The 18,139-nt window shown below is 40.3% G+C and overlaps 1 protein-coding gene across 1 annotated transcript in view; it reads left to right on the top strand.

Annotated features, from left to right (window-relative positions):
• The window catches only part of FBN1 (fibrillin 1), a 145,836-nt gene that overhangs the window by 125,903 nt on the left and 1,794 nt on the right, over nucleotides 1–18,139 (top strand). Inside the window, exons 49-64 of the mRNA XM_053988142.1 lie at nucleotides 282–407; nucleotides 2,382–2,531; nucleotides 3,907–3,972; nucleotides 4,676–4,792; nucleotides 5,152–5,271; nucleotides 7,150–7,272; nucleotides 7,697–7,828; nucleotides 8,433–8,558; nucleotides 9,111–9,317; nucleotides 9,904–10,029; nucleotides 10,242–10,364; nucleotides 11,281–11,397; nucleotides 12,168–12,296; nucleotides 13,125–13,244; nucleotides 16,491–16,722; nucleotides 17,758–17,932. Of these exons, the coding sequence (XP_053844117.1) occupies nucleotides 282–407; nucleotides 2,382–2,531; nucleotides 3,907–3,972; nucleotides 4,676–4,792; nucleotides 5,152–5,271; nucleotides 7,150–7,272; nucleotides 7,697–7,828; nucleotides 8,433–8,558; nucleotides 9,111–9,317; nucleotides 9,904–10,029; nucleotides 10,242–10,364; nucleotides 11,281–11,397; nucleotides 12,168–12,296; nucleotides 13,125–13,244; nucleotides 16,491–16,722; nucleotides 17,758–17,932 (2,189 nt within the window). The remainder of the gene's footprint in view (nucleotides 1–281; nucleotides 408–2,381; nucleotides 2,532–3,906; nucleotides 3,973–4,675; nucleotides 4,793–5,151; nucleotides 5,272–7,149; nucleotides 7,273–7,696; nucleotides 7,829–8,432; nucleotides 8,559–9,110; nucleotides 9,318–9,903; nucleotides 10,030–10,241; nucleotides 10,365–11,280; nucleotides 11,398–12,167; nucleotides 12,297–13,124; nucleotides 13,245–16,490; nucleotides 16,723–17,757; nucleotides 17,933–18,139) is intronic.

Here is an 18,139-nt window from a genome sequence, read left to right as displayed (position 1 = left end):
TTGTTAGAAACAGAAGTACTTGCTCTGAACCCTAGAAAAATGTAATCCCAGGCTATTTCCTTGGTGGTACATTGCTGAAGTTTGCCCACTGCCTGAGGATTTGAAAACTAACTGTGGATTTTGCACTTGGGTTACTGCTTCCTCTTTCTGTTCTTTTTTGGGGCTTTTTTTGTTTGTCAAATATGATAGATATCAGTGATGATGTAAAATTGCCCTTTATGTAGTACAGCTGCCAATGTAAATATTATTATTTTTCATCTCTTTAATTACTTTTCTTACAGACATTGATGAGTGTGTGGAACAGCCAGAAATTTGTGCCCTGGGCACATGCAGCAACACTCCAGGCAGTTTCAAATGTCTGTGTCCAGAAGGCTTTGTATTGTCTTCCACAGGAAGGCGATGCCAAGGTAAGTTCATTCCTATTTTCTGTCATTTCAAAATTTGTTTGCTGTTTCATAAAAGCCTTTTTAGAGACCTGTTTCTAATACAGCAAGAAAGCTCTGGACTCAAACACTGTTTTTCATAGGGAAAACATGATAATTCTGTAGCTGGGGCCAGGTTCTGTCTTGCCCTAACATCTGTTTTTCATTAAACAGAACATTGCAATAAAAGGGGTGAAGTTAATGTTAAATGCACCAGGTTAAGCAAAGAAATTATGTTGTCCTGAAATCCTTTCTTGTACCCCTAGAAGAAATGTTGGGGCTACCTGGACTCTTTGTAGGCAGCAACAAGATGCAGAGATGGAGCATGAATACAGGCAGGAGACTCAAGGACATATTTCCAGTTTTAAGGCTCTCCTTAGCGCTTGCCGTACTCACCATAACACTTGTTATATGCTGATCCTCTCTGCAAACGTGGGTGGAAAAAAAGATGGTTGGAAAAAATTTGCAAACAATGTTGTGTGGACAATAAGTACCCATCTGCTTAGGGAAATCTGAAGTGTGATTTGGCTTCCAGATTACTGCATACACAGTTCAGAGCCTAAGCAGATGAGATGCTAAAAGCTGAATATCTAGTAATTAAAAGCCACAGGTTAGTTTATTTTGTGTATAAAGAACCACAACAAAAAATTAGGGAGTGAGTTACTTTAAAGGCTTTGGAAATGATTAAATAGATACAGCATTAAATGTCTTATACACTGTGCACAGTGGGAACCACTGATGAGTAAGACCTTTATAAGGACCTCTGTAGTTTTGCTTGGCACAGAGCACTGATGCTTGTTGACACCATAGCGAGTTCTTCCCTTCACAGTGGGCTAAATGAAATTGTGGTTTTGGTAAAAATGAATCCAACCTGCAGTAAACATTCATCCAAGTCTTCAAACCACCATGCAGTTTGGCACGGTTACTTCACTCATCATCAAGAAGACATGTTTTAGCTGTGTTTATGTAGCTCATATAAATTAAGTTTCTTCAGTCTGAGGGTTTTCTTTTCTTCAGGTAAGAAGAAAAAAAGTGACAAAAACCCACCAAGAAACAAAATCCTAAAAAAGAATGCAGCCCAATCTTCTATTTTTTTAACATAGGCCACTGTTCCACACGATGTTAGAGGAAAGTGCACACTTGTGTATGAATTTCAAAAGGGCTTCTCTCTATGCCCTAAAAGAGGACTGTTCTTTTTTCAAATATCTCAGGCCGAGCAAAGTTTTGTTTAAAACTTCCCATTACCTAGGACTTTGTTAAAACCTGGACATTGCCCAGCATTGATGCTGCAGCCAGAAAACTGGATGAGCAGCTGCTTCCAGAACTGCCCTACTGCTGTCTCCCTGCCAGCACAGAGAGCTACCAGCTCCCTGCCTGCTGGATGCTTGTGGTCTGTGATCTCAGTTCTGTCCAGCATCCTGGTTACCCGGCTTCAGGGAATAAAATGTGGTGCCACAGGGAGAATTTGCTTTGTTTGTGTGTACCTCCAGAAGAATGAGGAAGGAAAAGGCTGTTGAAAATTGCCTCTCATTTTAGCACTACACAATATTGTCATTGCAAGTTGATGAAAACTCTTGACTTAAGTGATTCTTACCAGTAATAGAATATAAATTCATGAGGCAATATTCCGTTTTTTCAAAGAGGAGTGAGGATAAGAGGACAGTACAGCCCTTCTGTTTCTGCTGGACCAAAGAGAAAACCCTTGCTTTTCCATGACTGAAGTAGGAAACTGTTCCATAGCTTTTCTTTACTGAGGTAGGGAGCTTCCCTCCGTATTCAAATCTTCCAGAGACAATCTTATCCAAATCTTCAAGTCAGAGACAATGATGGTCCCTATTAACAGAGCTAGATGGAAGTTGGGTGTTTTGGTGGTGTGTATCCTGCAATTTTGCACCTCTAAGTGAAAATTGTGCCGAGGTTACTCTAACTGCTCATAATAAGTTTTTTTTCTCTATGCAGATCTGAGAGTGAGCTACTGCTTTACCAAGTTTGAAGATGGGAAGTGTTCTGTGCCGAAGTCCCGAAACCACTCCAAACAAGAGTGTTGCTGTGCCTTAAAGGGGCAGGGATGGGGAGATCCCTGTGAGCTCTGCCCAGAGGAAGCAGATGGTGGGTTATTGACTAGCTTACCATACTTGTTCTCTGAGTGGAAAGGAGATTGGGATTCTTATTAGAAGGAATTTTGAAAAATAGTTTTCTAAAAGTGTTTAACCCAGTAAGTGTTATAGGTCTCTGTAAAGTAGATGCCATTGCAGTCTAAAAAAACATGTCCCTTGGATAGTCAGATATCAAGCATATTCCTTCTTTGCTTATAGATTTGTTACATTGTTTAGGTGCTGGGTATTTTGCTATGGAGGTATCACATACAGAAAGTGGAGAGCAGCAAGTAGGTCCTTGATAGGCTCTGAGTTGCAATTCCTACAAGACAAAAATGGAATTCTTCTAATTGTAAATTGGTATAGAAAGAGGTGCCATAAACATGAAATCTAATTAAAACCCCAAACAGTTAAACTGGATCTGCATCTGAATTTCGTTATTAAGAAAATGTAAATTTGCAAACTTATCAATGTGACTGACTTGCAAAAATAGCAGGGCATAAAAAAATACAGGCCTTGAGGAAGGAAAGCCTGCCTGGACCATTGCTAAAGAAACACTTTCCTTTGTTAGTATCCTTTTTAAGACTGAGTAACTCGACATCAAGCAACTCAACAGGCCTCTGTAGCATCGTGGTGCAATTTGCTGAACGGACTGTAATTTGTGCTGACAAATGCGGTTAACAGCATTACTGGCTTCAGCAATACATGATTGCAGTTCATTCATTAGTCATGTAGATTTCTTGCAGAAAATCCTCACAAAAGCTGAGGTTAGAAAAGAGAATTAGAAGTGCCAGTTGCAATGTTCCTCCTAGGCCTATTGCCTGTGCATGTTTCATTCCAGTGACATGGACCATGTGAACCAAAGTCAGTTGAAAGGCACACAGCATTTCCTTGAAATGTCAGCATATGTATTTTTCACAGTCCAAATTTTCCCAAAGGATATCAAAGCCCTTTTTCTCATCTTGTAGAAAAGAAATAGCTTTAAGATAGCTGAGTCTGGATTAAATTATTCCTTCTTCAGAAAATAAAGGAATTTTTGTTTATAATATTTTGTAAAAATATTTTCACAACAGAAAAAATGCAGTCACTACTACTGATAGTTCTAAAATAGAAATGCTGCATTAGTTTGTTTTTTAAGGAAGTTAAATATTGCTAATTATTCACAGGATTTTGTACATATGCATACAGGAGATCAGATGAAATGTAAAGCAAACATACAGTTTTTGCATGAGTATAAGATGATAAGTTTATATATTAACATATTTTTTTTCTGGACCTGAACATGAGGAGGATGAACTGGTGGCAGTGGTTACAGGTAGTTTGTGCAGAATGTTGATTGCCTAGATAGAATTTAACATATGGTTTGATTTTTATGGGTTTTTTTTCAGAGGCATTCAGACAGATTTGTCCATTTGGAATTGGCATCCTTGTTGGACCTGGTGATGCAAGGCTGGGTAAGTGCCTGAACTGCACGGTGCCACTTCTACATCAGTGTCCCTTTACCACCCAGAAGCCATTCTCCATTTCAATTGAGAATAACACCTCTGCAACTATTTCCCAAAGCCATGAACTGTGGAAACTTCTATACCTTTTGTCTTTCCCAATTTTTTATACTGATTTCAAATTCCAACTTGGCTATCTCAAATATCAGAAATTAAACTTCTTTTAGAGCTAAGAAACATATGTAGGATCTAGAGAATGGATCTAGTGTCACGTAGCATACTTGTCTTTTCTTACACAATATGCGTAGCCTGTTTACAGTAAATGGTTTTAATCCTCCAGCAGTGCAAACCACGGTTTCCCAGATCCCTTCAGTACATTCTGTTCTCTCCCAAGACAAACAGCACTTCAGCCTTATTGGCAAAAGTTTGCATTTAAGGAGCACTGAATGACTACTGCTTTTCATATCTGCTGCTTTCCCTGTAGCCCCAGTCAGAGAGGTTTATATCTGACATTTAGAATCAGTTTCTTTTCTGCATTCTGAAAGCTGGCCTGCAAAACAAATTCTGTGCCCTATTCCTAGTATGTCAGAATTTAAATATTAGTATTTTTTGTGATCTCAGAAATATTTCTTGCCAGAACACTTCTTCTTTGAGAGAAGTCTAAAAGCACATGAAGCCAGTTGCACTTACTGTGTTGTTTGTATTTCTGGTTAAGATGTGGATGAGTGCCTTGATCCTGATAACTGTAAATTTGGGCAGTGTATCAACACAGATGGGTCTTTCCGCTGTGAATGTCCATATGGTTACATCCTACAAGGAGCAGAATGTGTGGGTAAGTACAGCTGTTCCAGCTTCCATTTTAAAGATTCTCCTGAGTTTCTAAGTATGGCATTAAGGAGCAGTGGGCTTGTTTTATTCTAATATTTTGGAGTCTTCATTTCTGCTTGTGCTTAAAACCTGCCAGTGCAGGGCCTGAGCAGTCTGCTCCAAGTTGGCCCTGCTCTGGCTGAGTGTTTAACCCAGATAGCCTCTACCAATCCCAAATTATTTTAGGAGTCTGTGGTTCTAATTCAGTACTTTAAGTGAGTTCTTGCATTTTCTATTTTTCTGGTTGTACATCAACAACATGCTTTTTTTATCATTTTGGTTGAGTATAACTATGTATTCTTGCCTTGGTGTAACTACTTGCAGATACTGATGAATGTGCTGTTGGAAACCCATGTGGAAATGGAACTTGCAGGAATGTGATAGGAGGCTTTGAATGCACCTGTGTAGAAGGATTTGAGCCTGGGCCAATGATGACCTGTGAAGGTGAGACTCCTGTGTGCTAAGGACTGTGGTTGTAATTGTGTTCCCTGATTTTGAAAACAGCTGAGGGGAGTAAAGCAGCTTTAAAAATAAAATATGGACACTTGGAACAATACCTCTATCTGAAATGGGAAAATGGGCTTCTTCCCATATCCACCTTAAACTGTAGTATATTTTCTGACTGGAGCTGGGGTGGACAGACTTTCAGGTGGTATCTACTAAGGGACTGCCCAGAGAGGAGCATGTTGGGGTGCAGTCTCTTCAGAACAGTTCCCAGAAGTGCTGTTTGTGAGTTTCTGCTCACATACAGAAAGTGGAGAGCAGCAAGTAGGTCCTTGATAGGCTCTGAATTGCCTACAAGACAAAAATGGAATTCCTACAAGACAAAAATGGAATTCTTCTAATTGTAAATAGGTATAGAAAGAGGTGCCATAAACACGAAATCTAATTAAAACCCCAAACAGTTAAACTGGATCTGCATCTGAATTTTGTTATTAAGAAAATGTAAATTTGCAATCTTATCAATGTGACTGACTTGCAAAAATAGCAGGGCATAAAAAAATACAGTGTGTGTGTGGTTTTTGCCTATTTTGAGTGAAGAGACTCACTGTGCATGATGAAGATAGGAAATGGGCTGCTTGAGTGAGTGAGGGAAGAAACAGGGAACAAATGAGAAAATACAAATACAGTACTCAACAATTACCATGGTACACCTAGGTTGAATATTTTTCCTGCTTTGGCATCTCATTTCAAAAATTAAAATTTGAAAATGCATGAAGAGAAGTAAGGAAGATCAGCGGTATAGAATAAAAATAAATTCAAATTTTTCAGTGTGGAAAATGTGGTTGAAGATATATGATTTTATAAAGCCACAAGTGGTAAAGGTACCAAAAATAGAGGGACCATGCTAGACAAACCAAAGCAAATGTTTTAATATGCATGGTACTTATTTAAGTTGTGGAACCCTTTGCTACAGAATATTAGCAAGGCCACAAGTATAAATTGACCCAGAAAGAGATTATACAAATTTGTGGGGGAATCCATCAGTGGAAATTAAGCTTGATAGTTTGGTTGTGGCTTTTGGCTGTGGAAGTCCTTAAACTGAGAGGCTGTGTCAGGGGAAAGATCTCTGCATACATGGTACGAGGTTTTTAATATTCATCTCCTGTTACAACCAGGGAGAGGAGAATGTCCTAGGACGTTCTGACACTGTCCTCTGACTTGACACAGCTGTTCCTAAATTATCTACCACAATCTATTTCTTTGCAAGCCCATGCAAAAGAATGCTTCTATTTTTGCATCAGATTGCATTATTTTTACATACAGTTAGAGCTTCATTTGCTTCTCTGTGGAATTTGGGTAAAAGCTCAAATTGCAGAGGTGGAGCTAGCTGAGTGCATAAACGTCACTATATAGCAGTAATTACTCAAGTAGTCCAGGCATTTTGTATGTAAATGCACTTCAAAATAATGTTTCTAGTAAGGATATTGTTTTATGGAATTCAGTTTATGAAGAAACTGAATTAGTGCATGTAGAATTTAAATAATCAATCAGAAAAAAACGAACCTAGGTGTGGAAAAGATCTAGTTTTAACTGAGCAAGTATTTTGGCAGCATGGATCTGGAAATTATTTCCATTGGCTGCTTGCTGTTGAACTTATTGAAACTTCAGGTAGCTGTGCAAACATCCTGGTGTGTCTGGTGCCTGCTTCTCTACAGAAATCCATGAAGAGTAGAACCAAGGGTCCCCAGCTATTAAAATCTAGTCCTCAGTAAACTGGGATCTGTGGTATTGCCTGTACCTAAAGCCTGTGCACTCAAGTCTGCTGAGTTTTACACAAGTGTTTCCCTCCCTCCATGGTCTTTGTCGCCCCAAATCCAGATGTGAACGAGTGCATTCAGAACCCTCTGCTCTGTGCTTTCCGCTGTGTGAACACCTTTGGATCCTACGAGTGCAAGTGCCCCGGGGGCTACGTTCTGCGGGAGGACCGGAGAATGTGCAGAGGTAAAGCTCCTGCCAGGCTCTCACAGTTATGAGATAATGATTTCAGTTCCTGCAGGAGCAGGGCTCTGACTCACTGCACTATTGGGCCAGAGTTTTAATCCCAGGAAGTAACTGAGTCAGAAAGAATTTGGGATGAAATTCTATGATTTGCATTATGCACTTGATTGTACTAGGCCTGTCCTGCCAGTAAATTTATACATCTGCCTAAAGTGAGGTCATATCAGATGATATGGTTTTGTCTTGCCCTAAAAATGGGCATTTGGGAGAAATCAGTTTGCTCAAGGCTAGTATATTTATGGTTGGTTTAGAACAATAAATGTATGGGTAGGGTTTGATTATGATAGAGATTCCAAAGTCAGAATTTACTATTGTGAATTTCCAGGATCATGTGTCTATATAATGAAGTCTAAACCTTGTGTTTTAGATCAGAATGAGTGTGAAGAAGGAATTCATGACTGTGACTCAAAGCAGATGGAATGCAAAAACCTAATTGGCACCTATATGTGTATCTGTGGGCCTGGTTATCAGCGCAGACCAGACGGGGAAGGCTGTATAGGTAAGTGACACTGAAGTGTTGAAGCTCTTGAAATACACAGTTCCTCAGCAGGATTAAAATTGTGGATTTAACGAAGTGTTAAGAAACTCAGCGGTAGAATTGCACAACTTCTTGTGTAATTGATCTATTGGTGCTGTACACACTTGGTTTTGCTGTTCAGATGTACACATCTGTGGGTAGTAAGTAGAAAATCTGGGTGTGGGTGTCTTTATAATCAGTTTGTACTGCTGCTGCTGAATGCTCTGAGGGAAGAAGGTGAGGATTTCGGTTGGTTGCTGTAGGCTTGTTTATCTCTGCTAGCATGAATGAGAGTAGATCTGAATTTTTTTAAACCTTGGATGGCATTCAGAATTGCAGCTGTAACTATGAAAAATTTTGAAAACCAGTGAGGAATGTACTGCAGATATAATATATATAACAGTTGTGAGCTAGATGGCCATCTTTCCTCTGAAAATTGAAAAAAATAAACTTTAAAATGTAAGAAAAAGAAAAAAATTGAAGTTTAACCAGGCCGAATGCACAGCATAAAAGTTCCGTACCAACCTCTTACCTGCATTAATCTAATAATGGACTTGATTTTTGTCATAAAATTTCAAAAATGCAGATGAGAATGAATGTCAGACCAAACCTGGGCTCTGTGAGAACGGCCGTTGTGTGAACACAGTGGGGAGTTACAGGTGTGAGTGCAACGAGGGATTCACGGTCAGCGACACCCAGGACGAGTGCCTTGGTAAGTCCCAGTTTACACCTGAATGAGCTGTCACTTGCATAGCAGCAATGAGGGCTGAAATTAAACTTAGAAATGTATGGTGAGAAAACACACTCTTGAATTTACATGCCTTTAGGAAGGGGCCCTCGTATGTAGGTGTCCTCCTGCAAGTTCCTTCTTCCCATGCTCACCATATCCCTGCCTCAGTCAGTCCAGCTGGGGTGACTTGCTGTGAAAGCTGACTGTTCCATGGTTTCAGTCAGCCAGGAACTGCTCAGACATTTCTTTGGTCCTGATTTTCAGCCAGTCCTTTTTCTCTAGGTTCAAACAGCAACATACATTTTTATAAGCATATTGAAGCTTCTTGTCTTCCGCCTTTTGCTAAATTTCTTGTCTTTGTTTCCCTTAGATGTCATTCTCTCGTTCTTACTGCTGGTAGTCTTTCACTCTCAGTTCCACAGTCTCAGGGTGAAGTATGCCCTTTCTGTTATATTTCTGACTAAATTCCCAACATCTCACGACCCTCTGGAATTCACCATCAGGATTCTCTGTGATGCACAATTTGTCTTCCAGACAACAGGGAGGGCTACTGTTTCACTGAAGTCTTACAAAGTATGTGCCAAATCGGATCGAGCAACAGGAACGCTGTCACCAAGTCTGAGTGCTGCTGTGACGGTGGCCGAGGCTGGGGGCAGAACTGTGAGGTCTGTCCCTTCCCAGGCACCGTGGCCTTCAAGAAGCTTTGCCCTCATGGACGAGGATACACATCCAGTGGAGCAGGTACTTTCCATTAAATGATCTCTTAGACAATGCCAAATTAGGTGATAAATTATAAACTCTCTTTTTTCCATACTTGAACACTGTCATGTCCTACATGTTTTGGATATCAGCTGAAATTTTCTGAGATTTTTCATGTTGACCAAGTATAGTCCTTTGGGAAGAAGGCGCACGGCCAAAGGCCCTGGATGATGAGGCATCCATCCCATCTTGGCAGATACTTGCTTTATGTCCTGGTTGACTGACATGCACTCAAATGGGAATTTGCATCTCACATTTGAGTGTGTTGCAGGCACATGTTGAGAGCTATTTGTGTACATGAAGGCAAAGGGATGTTTGATTTGTGGAGGCTGATACATGATCAGCTTCAGTTGTTCCCTTCCACTTACATCTTGTTCATTGCATAAGAAAGATTAATGCTCCATTCCGTATTTTTCCACTTTTTATCTTTAAATCTCTGCAATGTTTCACTATTTCATGTAATTATTTTATGTATGGTGTGGGTTTCTCTGTGTCAGGTCACAAGACTCTATTGAAGCTGTACAAAATCAGTTTTGTTCCATTGAAACTAACCCTTGTTTAATTGCAGATATTGATGAATGCAAGGTTATTCATGACGTCTGCCGCAACGGGGAGTGCATCAATGAGAGGGGAACTTACCATTGTCTTTGCAATCTGGGCTATACTACAGATGTCACTGGCACTCTTTGCATTGGTAGGTTTTACATTGTGGTGTTTGTATATGAAGTCTATTACTAAGAGAGGATTTGAAGAAAGAAATAGAAATACTTTGAAAAATGAGAAAATAAAATGTCACTTGTTAATGCTTTGGGGATTTGGATTTCCTTCTGATCTATCCTAAACATTTTGTAAAACATTATCACAAATCTTGATTAGCACTGAGGTATATGGTTTTGCTTCTTGTAGATCTGGATGAATGCAATGAGTCTCCAAAACCTTGCAATTTCATCTGCAAAAACACAGAGGGGAGCTACCAATGTTCATGTCCAAAAGGATACATCCTGCAAGAAGATGGGAGAAGCTGCAAAGGTAAAAATCAAGAATTTACTGCAGAAACTGTGTTTCACAGACAGAAATAATTGCAAGGACATTTAAATTATGCAAATCTGTCGCCTTGATTCATATGAGTATTTCCACTAAAGACAGTGGAAGTGGCCTGCACAGGATGGAGCTGGTATTTCAGTTAATTCCTTGTTAATTTGGATGAACAACAGATCAACAGGAATTTTTGCAGGTTGATGGCAGCTGATCTTAAAAGATTTTGTAATTAATAATATATATGATTGTTCTTATTTTGGTAAGCTTGTTGAAGCCATATAATGGTTTAAGCCGTATCGTTCAATGATAAATGAATCTTACTGGATTCAAAGGTGACCATGGTTTGCAGTGCATTCCCCAACATCAACAGAATTTTTACCTACTGCTTTTGCAGCATACTGGATAAGACACAACAGTGCAGGAGAGGTTTTGGAATATTCTTTAGAATTCCATACATTTATGTGTCTTGGTAACTAAGCTTTTATTAAAACCACACATATTAGAGCAGCAATTCCAAATTTGGCATGCAGAATGACAGTGTACTTTGTTGTTAGCATTTAAATATTTATTTTGGAGTAATAGTGTGCTTCAGTGCAAGGCCATTTTCCAGTCTGTCAGATCTAATGAAGATGATGACTTCCCATTTATTGGCTGAGCAGACATTTATTACATCAGAGAAACTTTCAGACAAATGAGAGTGGTGTCTGCAATTCAGTGTTAGCATGGACACTCTGGAGCTCCAAAGTCCCATTCATTAAATGTGGGGCTTCATGTAAGAGGAACTGGGAACCAGTGTGTAAAGTGATATGTAAATTCAAAAGGCTTTATCTGCTGTTATTTATTTGCATTCACTTATTTCTGAGTCTAGGGAATATAACTGAAAGATGTTTTCTTGGTTTTTTTTTAGATCTTGATGAATGTGCAACAAAGCAGCACAACTGCCAGTTCCTTTGTGTCAACACTATTGGAGGATTCACTTGCAAATGTCCTCCTGGATTCACTCAGCACCATACAGCCTGCATTGGTAGGTGACGTGGGAAGGTAAACATTGATTTGGGATTTATTATTGACCCTTACTCCAGAAGCAAAGTAGCAAGGAAGTAAAATCATCTTCCTGAGGAACCAAATGGAAACATAGGCCGGATTCTGATCCTAATCCCACCAGAGAGGGCTGCAAAGAGGCCCCTTCCTCCCACTTTCCCTTGCTTTCATAATCTGTCTTTGAGGTTTGCACTTTCAAGAACCAGCCAGTACAAACACCACTTTTTAACTCTTGCCTTACCCTTTCTTCAGCATTGAGCAAAAAATAGTTATATTTTTCTTTTTGTAGCTCACTGAGATCATGTCAAGGCTTCTTGAAACAGCTGTGAAATATACATTTCTGCAGTTTCCTCTGATCACATACCCATTGGGTACATGGAAATGTTAAACTAAACTGCTTCCTCCTGCAAACCACACTTTCTGCTCTGCAAGCTAGATCCTGTTTCTGTGTCAGTTTGATGATCCTGTGGTATTGGTGTGAATTTGGAGGTGTTGGGAGACCAAAACATCAAACTTTGAATTTTTGGTGAAGAAAAGCAAGTTTCCCTTCCTATTACTTTTGTGTTTCCAAATTCAAAAGAAGGCAGTGTAAACTGTCCTGTAATGCAAAGTGAGAACCTGGGAAGGCAGTGGGACACCTGTGTTACTGATGTGCCTTTATCTCCTGCCACAACCCTTCCATCATTAGCATGGCCAAAACATCAGCTTTGAAATGATAACTACAAACTAACACTGAGCTTTGCTTTCCCTCAGACAACAACGAGTGTGCTACTGAGATCAATCTTTGTGGGGCAAAGGGCATTTGCCAAAATACACCAGGAAGTTTTGTTTGTGAGTGTCAACGTGGCTTCTCACTTGATCAAACTGGGCAGAGCTGTGAAGGTGGGTACAACACAGTGCATTTAACATGGCCTTCTCTTGCTTCCTTAATCTTCTTTCATACTGTCACCCAAGGAAGGACCTATGGAGTAAACACCAAAATCTGCAGAAGCAAGCATGTGTAGGTTGAAGCGAGGGGGGAGTATAGAAATTTAGCAACAAGGCAGTATTTCTGCCCATGGGCCAGAAAAAAATGGATGTGTTGTGGGATTCTAAAGAGCTGGACAGATATTTTCTGAGGCAACATAGCCTGGAATGTTTTAGTTTAAGTGCTATAAGTTCAGTGAACCTCTTTTGAATCCTGCATGGATTTCTGAGGGATTCGAGGACAGAAAAGGACAGAAAGTCTTGCCTCTCCAAGGTGACCTGCTAAAGAGAGAGTTCAAGGGCTGCAGACTTACTCCTCTGGGTCCTTAGAGCCTTTTCCTTGGATAGAGTTTGGGTTGTTTTGAAAAGAGGTATCCTGGGATTTTTGGGTTGGATGCCCAGGTAAAAGCAAGGGTCTGTCTGCTGTGGAGCTGGGACCCTTAGGAAGGCATTAGGGATCCCATATACAAATGGCTTTCTTCTGTCTGCTCCACAGCAGAACGCAAAAACTGAAAATTTTTGCTGAATATGAGAGCTTTCCATGGTTTTCAGCCCTATATTACTTGCTATGGAGCCACAAATCCAAACCCGAAAGGCCCATAGTTGTCAGGTTTTTGGAAGAATCTGAAATATATTATTTATATATGATAAATGAATATATGTGATTATTTGTAGCATGTTTTCCAAATACAGCATAATTTGGGCTTCTCTCCCAAAACTCAAGAGTGTGTTTCACCCTTTTAGATGTTGATGAATGTGATGGCAACCACCGGTGTCAGCATGGCTGCCAAAATATAATTGGAGGATACAGGTGCAGCTGCCCACAAGGATATCTCCAGCATTACCAGTGGAACCAATGTGTTGGCAAGTCACTTTTGTAAATTCATACATTAAAATGCATGTTACTTTAGTTAGCAGCAAGAAGTGAAGGGCAATGGTGCAGTTTGCCATACTTTCTTTTCTGATTATAATTTGCTAAGTTCAGCAGAGTTTCATTACAAGTGTGGTCTCCTGTGAAGGCAGAGTGGATATGAAACACACAGTAACCCATGTCCTGGTTCAAGAAGTATTAAGCACAAAGCTCTCCTTGATGGTGCTAGAGGTTGTATTGACTTTGAGGAAACTTGTGTTGCTCATGTATTTTGTGGTCTGAAAAGGAAATCTTACTCAGCTCTGCAATGGTCTCTGCTTGGACAAAGGTCCTGCCTAAGAGTGGATGGTGGTTTGAGCCTGGCACTCTCAGAACTACAACTTTGAATTATTAAATCATAAAATTCAACTTCTGGCTCCAACAATCTCAAATTCCATTAAAATACTACTTGATCTGTGTTTTTGTCATTTTTAAAACACCTACAGGAAGGCTGCTGTGATTAAGTCCCTCCTCTTCTGTAATTTTTACAGGATTAACAATTTGTTATATTTGAGCAAACCTGCAGCTGTCTGTCTAGAGGTTCTTCCTTGAAGCTTTAGGATACAGTTTAGAGTGAGTGCTTAACAGGACAATTCTGGTTATAATTAACAAATTCTAGTGCTCATAAGTTTATGTTAATAAGTAAATACACTGGTGAATGAAATGCCTCTTTCTTCCCTATCTAAACTTTGTAGCTATACCAAGTCTCTGAGCCCTCATAGATGGGGCTGCCTGTGCAGCAGTCATGGGAAAAGCCTCTGTTTCAGCAGTGTAGTATGCAGCATATTCAAACAAGAGAAACAGGAAGAATTTTTCCTCTAGTGACAGTTATGTGCAGTTTCCATCACATTTAATGGCTTTCATGCAAGCTGGTCTTGTGTGGATACCCAGACATGTGTCTGATGACCTCTTTGAGAAAAAAGAGCTTTATAACTTTTTGTTTGGCTTTCTTTGCTCTCAAAAAGATAGTAAAGCCTTGCCTTGTTACCACTGTGGTGCTCCAGGGAGGTCTCTGCTTTTAATTGTGCTTACCAAACCTCCTGACATTATACGCACTCCTTGCTGTGATGTTTGTTTTGCTCTAGCACTCTATGCCTGTAACATACAAGGAACAAGGAGGGAACACAAACATATGGGTTTGAATGTTAATTCAATTAGCAGAGTTTAGGGTTACATTCAAATTTTATCTGCAGGAGGATAAAAATCCCCCAAGAAACCAGCACTGTCATGTCTGGCTGCTGGAGAACACTGCAGAATCTGAAAAAGTACAGTGTTGAGTTTTGTGAAACATCATGGCTGTTTCCAGATCTTCCTGGGTGAAAACATATAACTAAGTGTATTTCCAAACCAGGTGTACACTGATACTCCAGCTTTCGAGGCCATTGACTACTGTTTAGATGTATACAGGGAATACCAGTTTCAAAATTCACAAGCACTGAGTATTTGCCCCACTGAAAGAAAGGTGCCAGCCTTGGCACCAAAAATACTGATCCACTAGAAAATTCACCAGGGAAATTTCTTGAGGGCCACACCTGGTGCAAGACTCAGCCAGTACTTCCACCTTCTTGGACATGTGGCAGTCCAGGCAGAAATCCAAAGCTGCAGGAAAGGAGGTTTGGGCCCCTGTGTCCTCATGGCATTTCTCCTTCCTGCTGAAGCTGAGCATGACAGAGCTGTGTGTTACAGAGCACAGGAGAGCAAGGCCGGTGCCTGACAGCGCAGCTTGTGCAGTCTGAGGGTCCCAACATTTTTTTTCTTTTTCTTCATATTTTTTTTCTTCCAACACTCACCCAAAATATGGGAATTAATCTCACTAATGTCCCCTTTCTTGCCACTGTGGAGCATGGTGAAGTGAGCATATCTGCTCTTGGTGCAGTAACTTCCTGTGGCCCAAAAAAGCATTTATGATGTTGGTATAGTTGCTCTGAGGTGTGAGAAACACTGAAATATCTCTCTGAGTTAATGGCAAACCCTTACAGGCTCTGGGAACACAGGATTCAGCCCCAGGTTTTAATACCTTGTGGTCTCCACATATTCACGTTGTACTGTCTATAACTGTATATTCTTAAGATACTTATCTGGATCTCCTGGGTGTACCACAGGGGAAGAATCCATGTACTGGGTTTTTCCATGACAATTCCTTCATATTCTTTGGCAATCCCAACTTTGCAAACAGTTTGTGTCTTTTTTAGCCTATTTAATGAATCGTTCAGGGATTTTTTATGTTGCTGCAACACATTTAGATAATCACTGAAGAATGCTTTGGTTCCTCCCATGTCTTGTGCTGTCTGTGACTGCATCCCCTGCCCAGGCACTTCCACAGTACACCACACTGTGAATCAGGCTGCAAGAAGAAAAGACATTACTTTTAAATAAAGAACAAAGAGCCACATTGTTTGGAAAAAGACAGTAATGCTGTGACTTATTACTTATTCTCCTGTAACCTGGATGTTGAGGTCAGAGATGCTGCTCTGTACTTCCCAAATGGAGTTTCTTATGTGTGCACACCCCCACAATGTACATATACATTTATCACAGAAAATGGGGAACAATAACATTTGGAACTTTTGGAAGCAATTTGCCACATCAGACATCAAAAATCAGACCAGCTTAATTTCAAAAAGTAATCATTTTCAGTAAATAAGCCTGAACTGACCTGAAACTCCTACAGTGCCACCCTTAGGAAGTTTGGAAAAGAACTGGTTCAGAATATAGCAGTCTTTTGTACTACAGCTGCTTTTATTTTTACTTTACTACTTCCCATATTTTACCTATGTTTAATATTTAAATATAAGTGTGTAGGGTGGTATTTTCAATGCCTGGGAAAAGTGTCAGAACTTGATTCCTTACTCTTTTCCTTTAATGTTGAATAGCACTATGAACAAGGGATTACTTGACCAGGCTGTACAATGTTTTATTCTTCTCAGTTATTTCTAGGAAAAAAAAGCTATCTTCTCTGTTTTGCTGCTTTCCAGGGCATGACCTGACATGGCATGAAACATCTTCTGTAGAGTAGCCCCAGTGTTGCTGTTGTGTGGTTGTAGTCATCTCCCAAGGACCACTGCCCCAGGCAAGGGGGAGGACAAGCCCAGTTGTCCATGTCCATCTGAGGTGGCAGCACATTCAGCCAAGCACCACCTGTACAAGGCTGGGCTGTACCTGGGTAAAAGTTAACCTGGTATATTCTGCTTCTTTTCCAGATGAAAACGAATGTCTCAGTGCGCACATTTGTGGAGGAGCATCCTGCCACAATACTTTGGGAAGCTATAAATGTATGTGCCCTACTGGATTTCAGTATGAGCAGTTTAGTGGAGGTTGCCAAGATATCAATGAATGCGGTTCTGCACAAGCCCCGTGCAGTTATGGTTGTTCAAACACTGAAGGTGGCTATGTCTGTGGATGTCCACCTGGTTACTTCAGAATAGGACAAGGGTAAGGGATTCTCATTTTAAACTAACAGATACCAGTGGGATATAGTCTACTCCTTTCTTAGCAGTGGGGAGCAGGGGGATTGTCAGCAATTAAAGAGGGATAGGATTGGGAAGGTGCTCAAGAGTTGGATGCATCTACTGATTTTGGAGATTGGAGGGGGGAGGGGAGGGGGGGCGGGGAGGGTGGGGTGGGGAAAGTTAACCATGGAAAGGGAGGGGTCTAATGCTTGGAACTGAAATTTGGTCAGGGCTTCCAGGTTCAATCCTCTATTTTAAGCTACTGCTTTCACCTCTCCTGCACACCCCAGCAGCCTGCCAAGTCCTCTGATCTCACACTCCTTGCTGTGATTCACTTGTCTCCTTAAAGAGGAATAAAACAAACATTAATAATAACACCCCCTACCAGCTGCAAAAAGAAACTACATTATACAAGAAGTTTCACCTGCTGGTTGAAATAACAGCTCTGCATGCTCTTAGGTTCTTGTATGTTCCATATTCTTCTGTGTTTCAAATTAGTATTTTTTTAAATAAATGTATGCTTTATCAAGAAAACCAATTTCCCTTGCCCCAGTGGGCATGTTTGGGCTGTACAACATATAGGACCAAACAACCCAAATGGAAATCAGGAAGATTGTGGTTTAAAGTTTTTAAGTGACTAAAAGCTTTGGGATGCATTATGAAAGACCTCACTCTCCAGACTTTTCAGCAGTTGTTGAAAATTGGTCTCTTTAAATGTGTTCCAGGCTGGATAACAGAAATTGCTAACAACAACTCAAAGCTTAAGCCTGTGTTTTTAAGACTGTTAAATATTGGCAGGTCTCTCTTGGGCAAAAACCCATGAAAGCAGATTCTTGAAATAAAGAGTGGCCTCATTGTGATTCAGTGAGAATTTTGTCTGTTGACTTTAGCAGAAATTCTTCCTAGGAAATGAATGCAACATAATTGCTTAATTATTTGTACTTACAGTCCCCCAAATGCAGCTTTTGATAAGATCTGTGTCTCACTGGAGTTAATTTTGAATTTCTTCCTTCCTCAGACACTGTGTTTCTGGAGTGGGGCTAGGCAGAGGTCAAGGACAAGAGCTTTCACTCGGTGGAGAAGTAGATGACAATTCCCTCTCTCCAGAAGCTTGTTATGAATGTAAAATCAATGGCTATCCCAAGAGAGGAAGGAAGCGCAGGAGCATTAATGAAACTGCAAGTGAAGCAGAGGTAATTGACCCTTTCTGGGGGGAAAGCGTTTGTGGCTGTCTTGTGAAAGCTGGACTCAGAAGGAGTTTGCCAAGAGACAATCCCTTAGGAAAAATCTACACCCTAAAGTAGACCAAAGCTGGTTTTGGATGTCAGGTAGTGTTTTTGTCTCAGAAGTGATGTAGAGCTTCCCTTGCTTTCCAAATGAAAATGTTACATCTTGTGCTG

The sequence above is a fragment of the Vidua macroura genome, chromosome 12 (assembly GCF_024509145.1).
Source record: "Vidua macroura isolate BioBank_ID:100142 chromosome 12, ASM2450914v1, whole genome shotgun sequence".
In the NCBI taxonomy this organism is placed as follows: Eukaryota; Metazoa; Chordata; class Aves; order Passeriformes; family Viduidae; genus Vidua; species Vidua macroura.
Note: the sequence above shows the minus strand (reverse complement) of the source record. Positions and strands in the feature narration are given on the sequence as shown.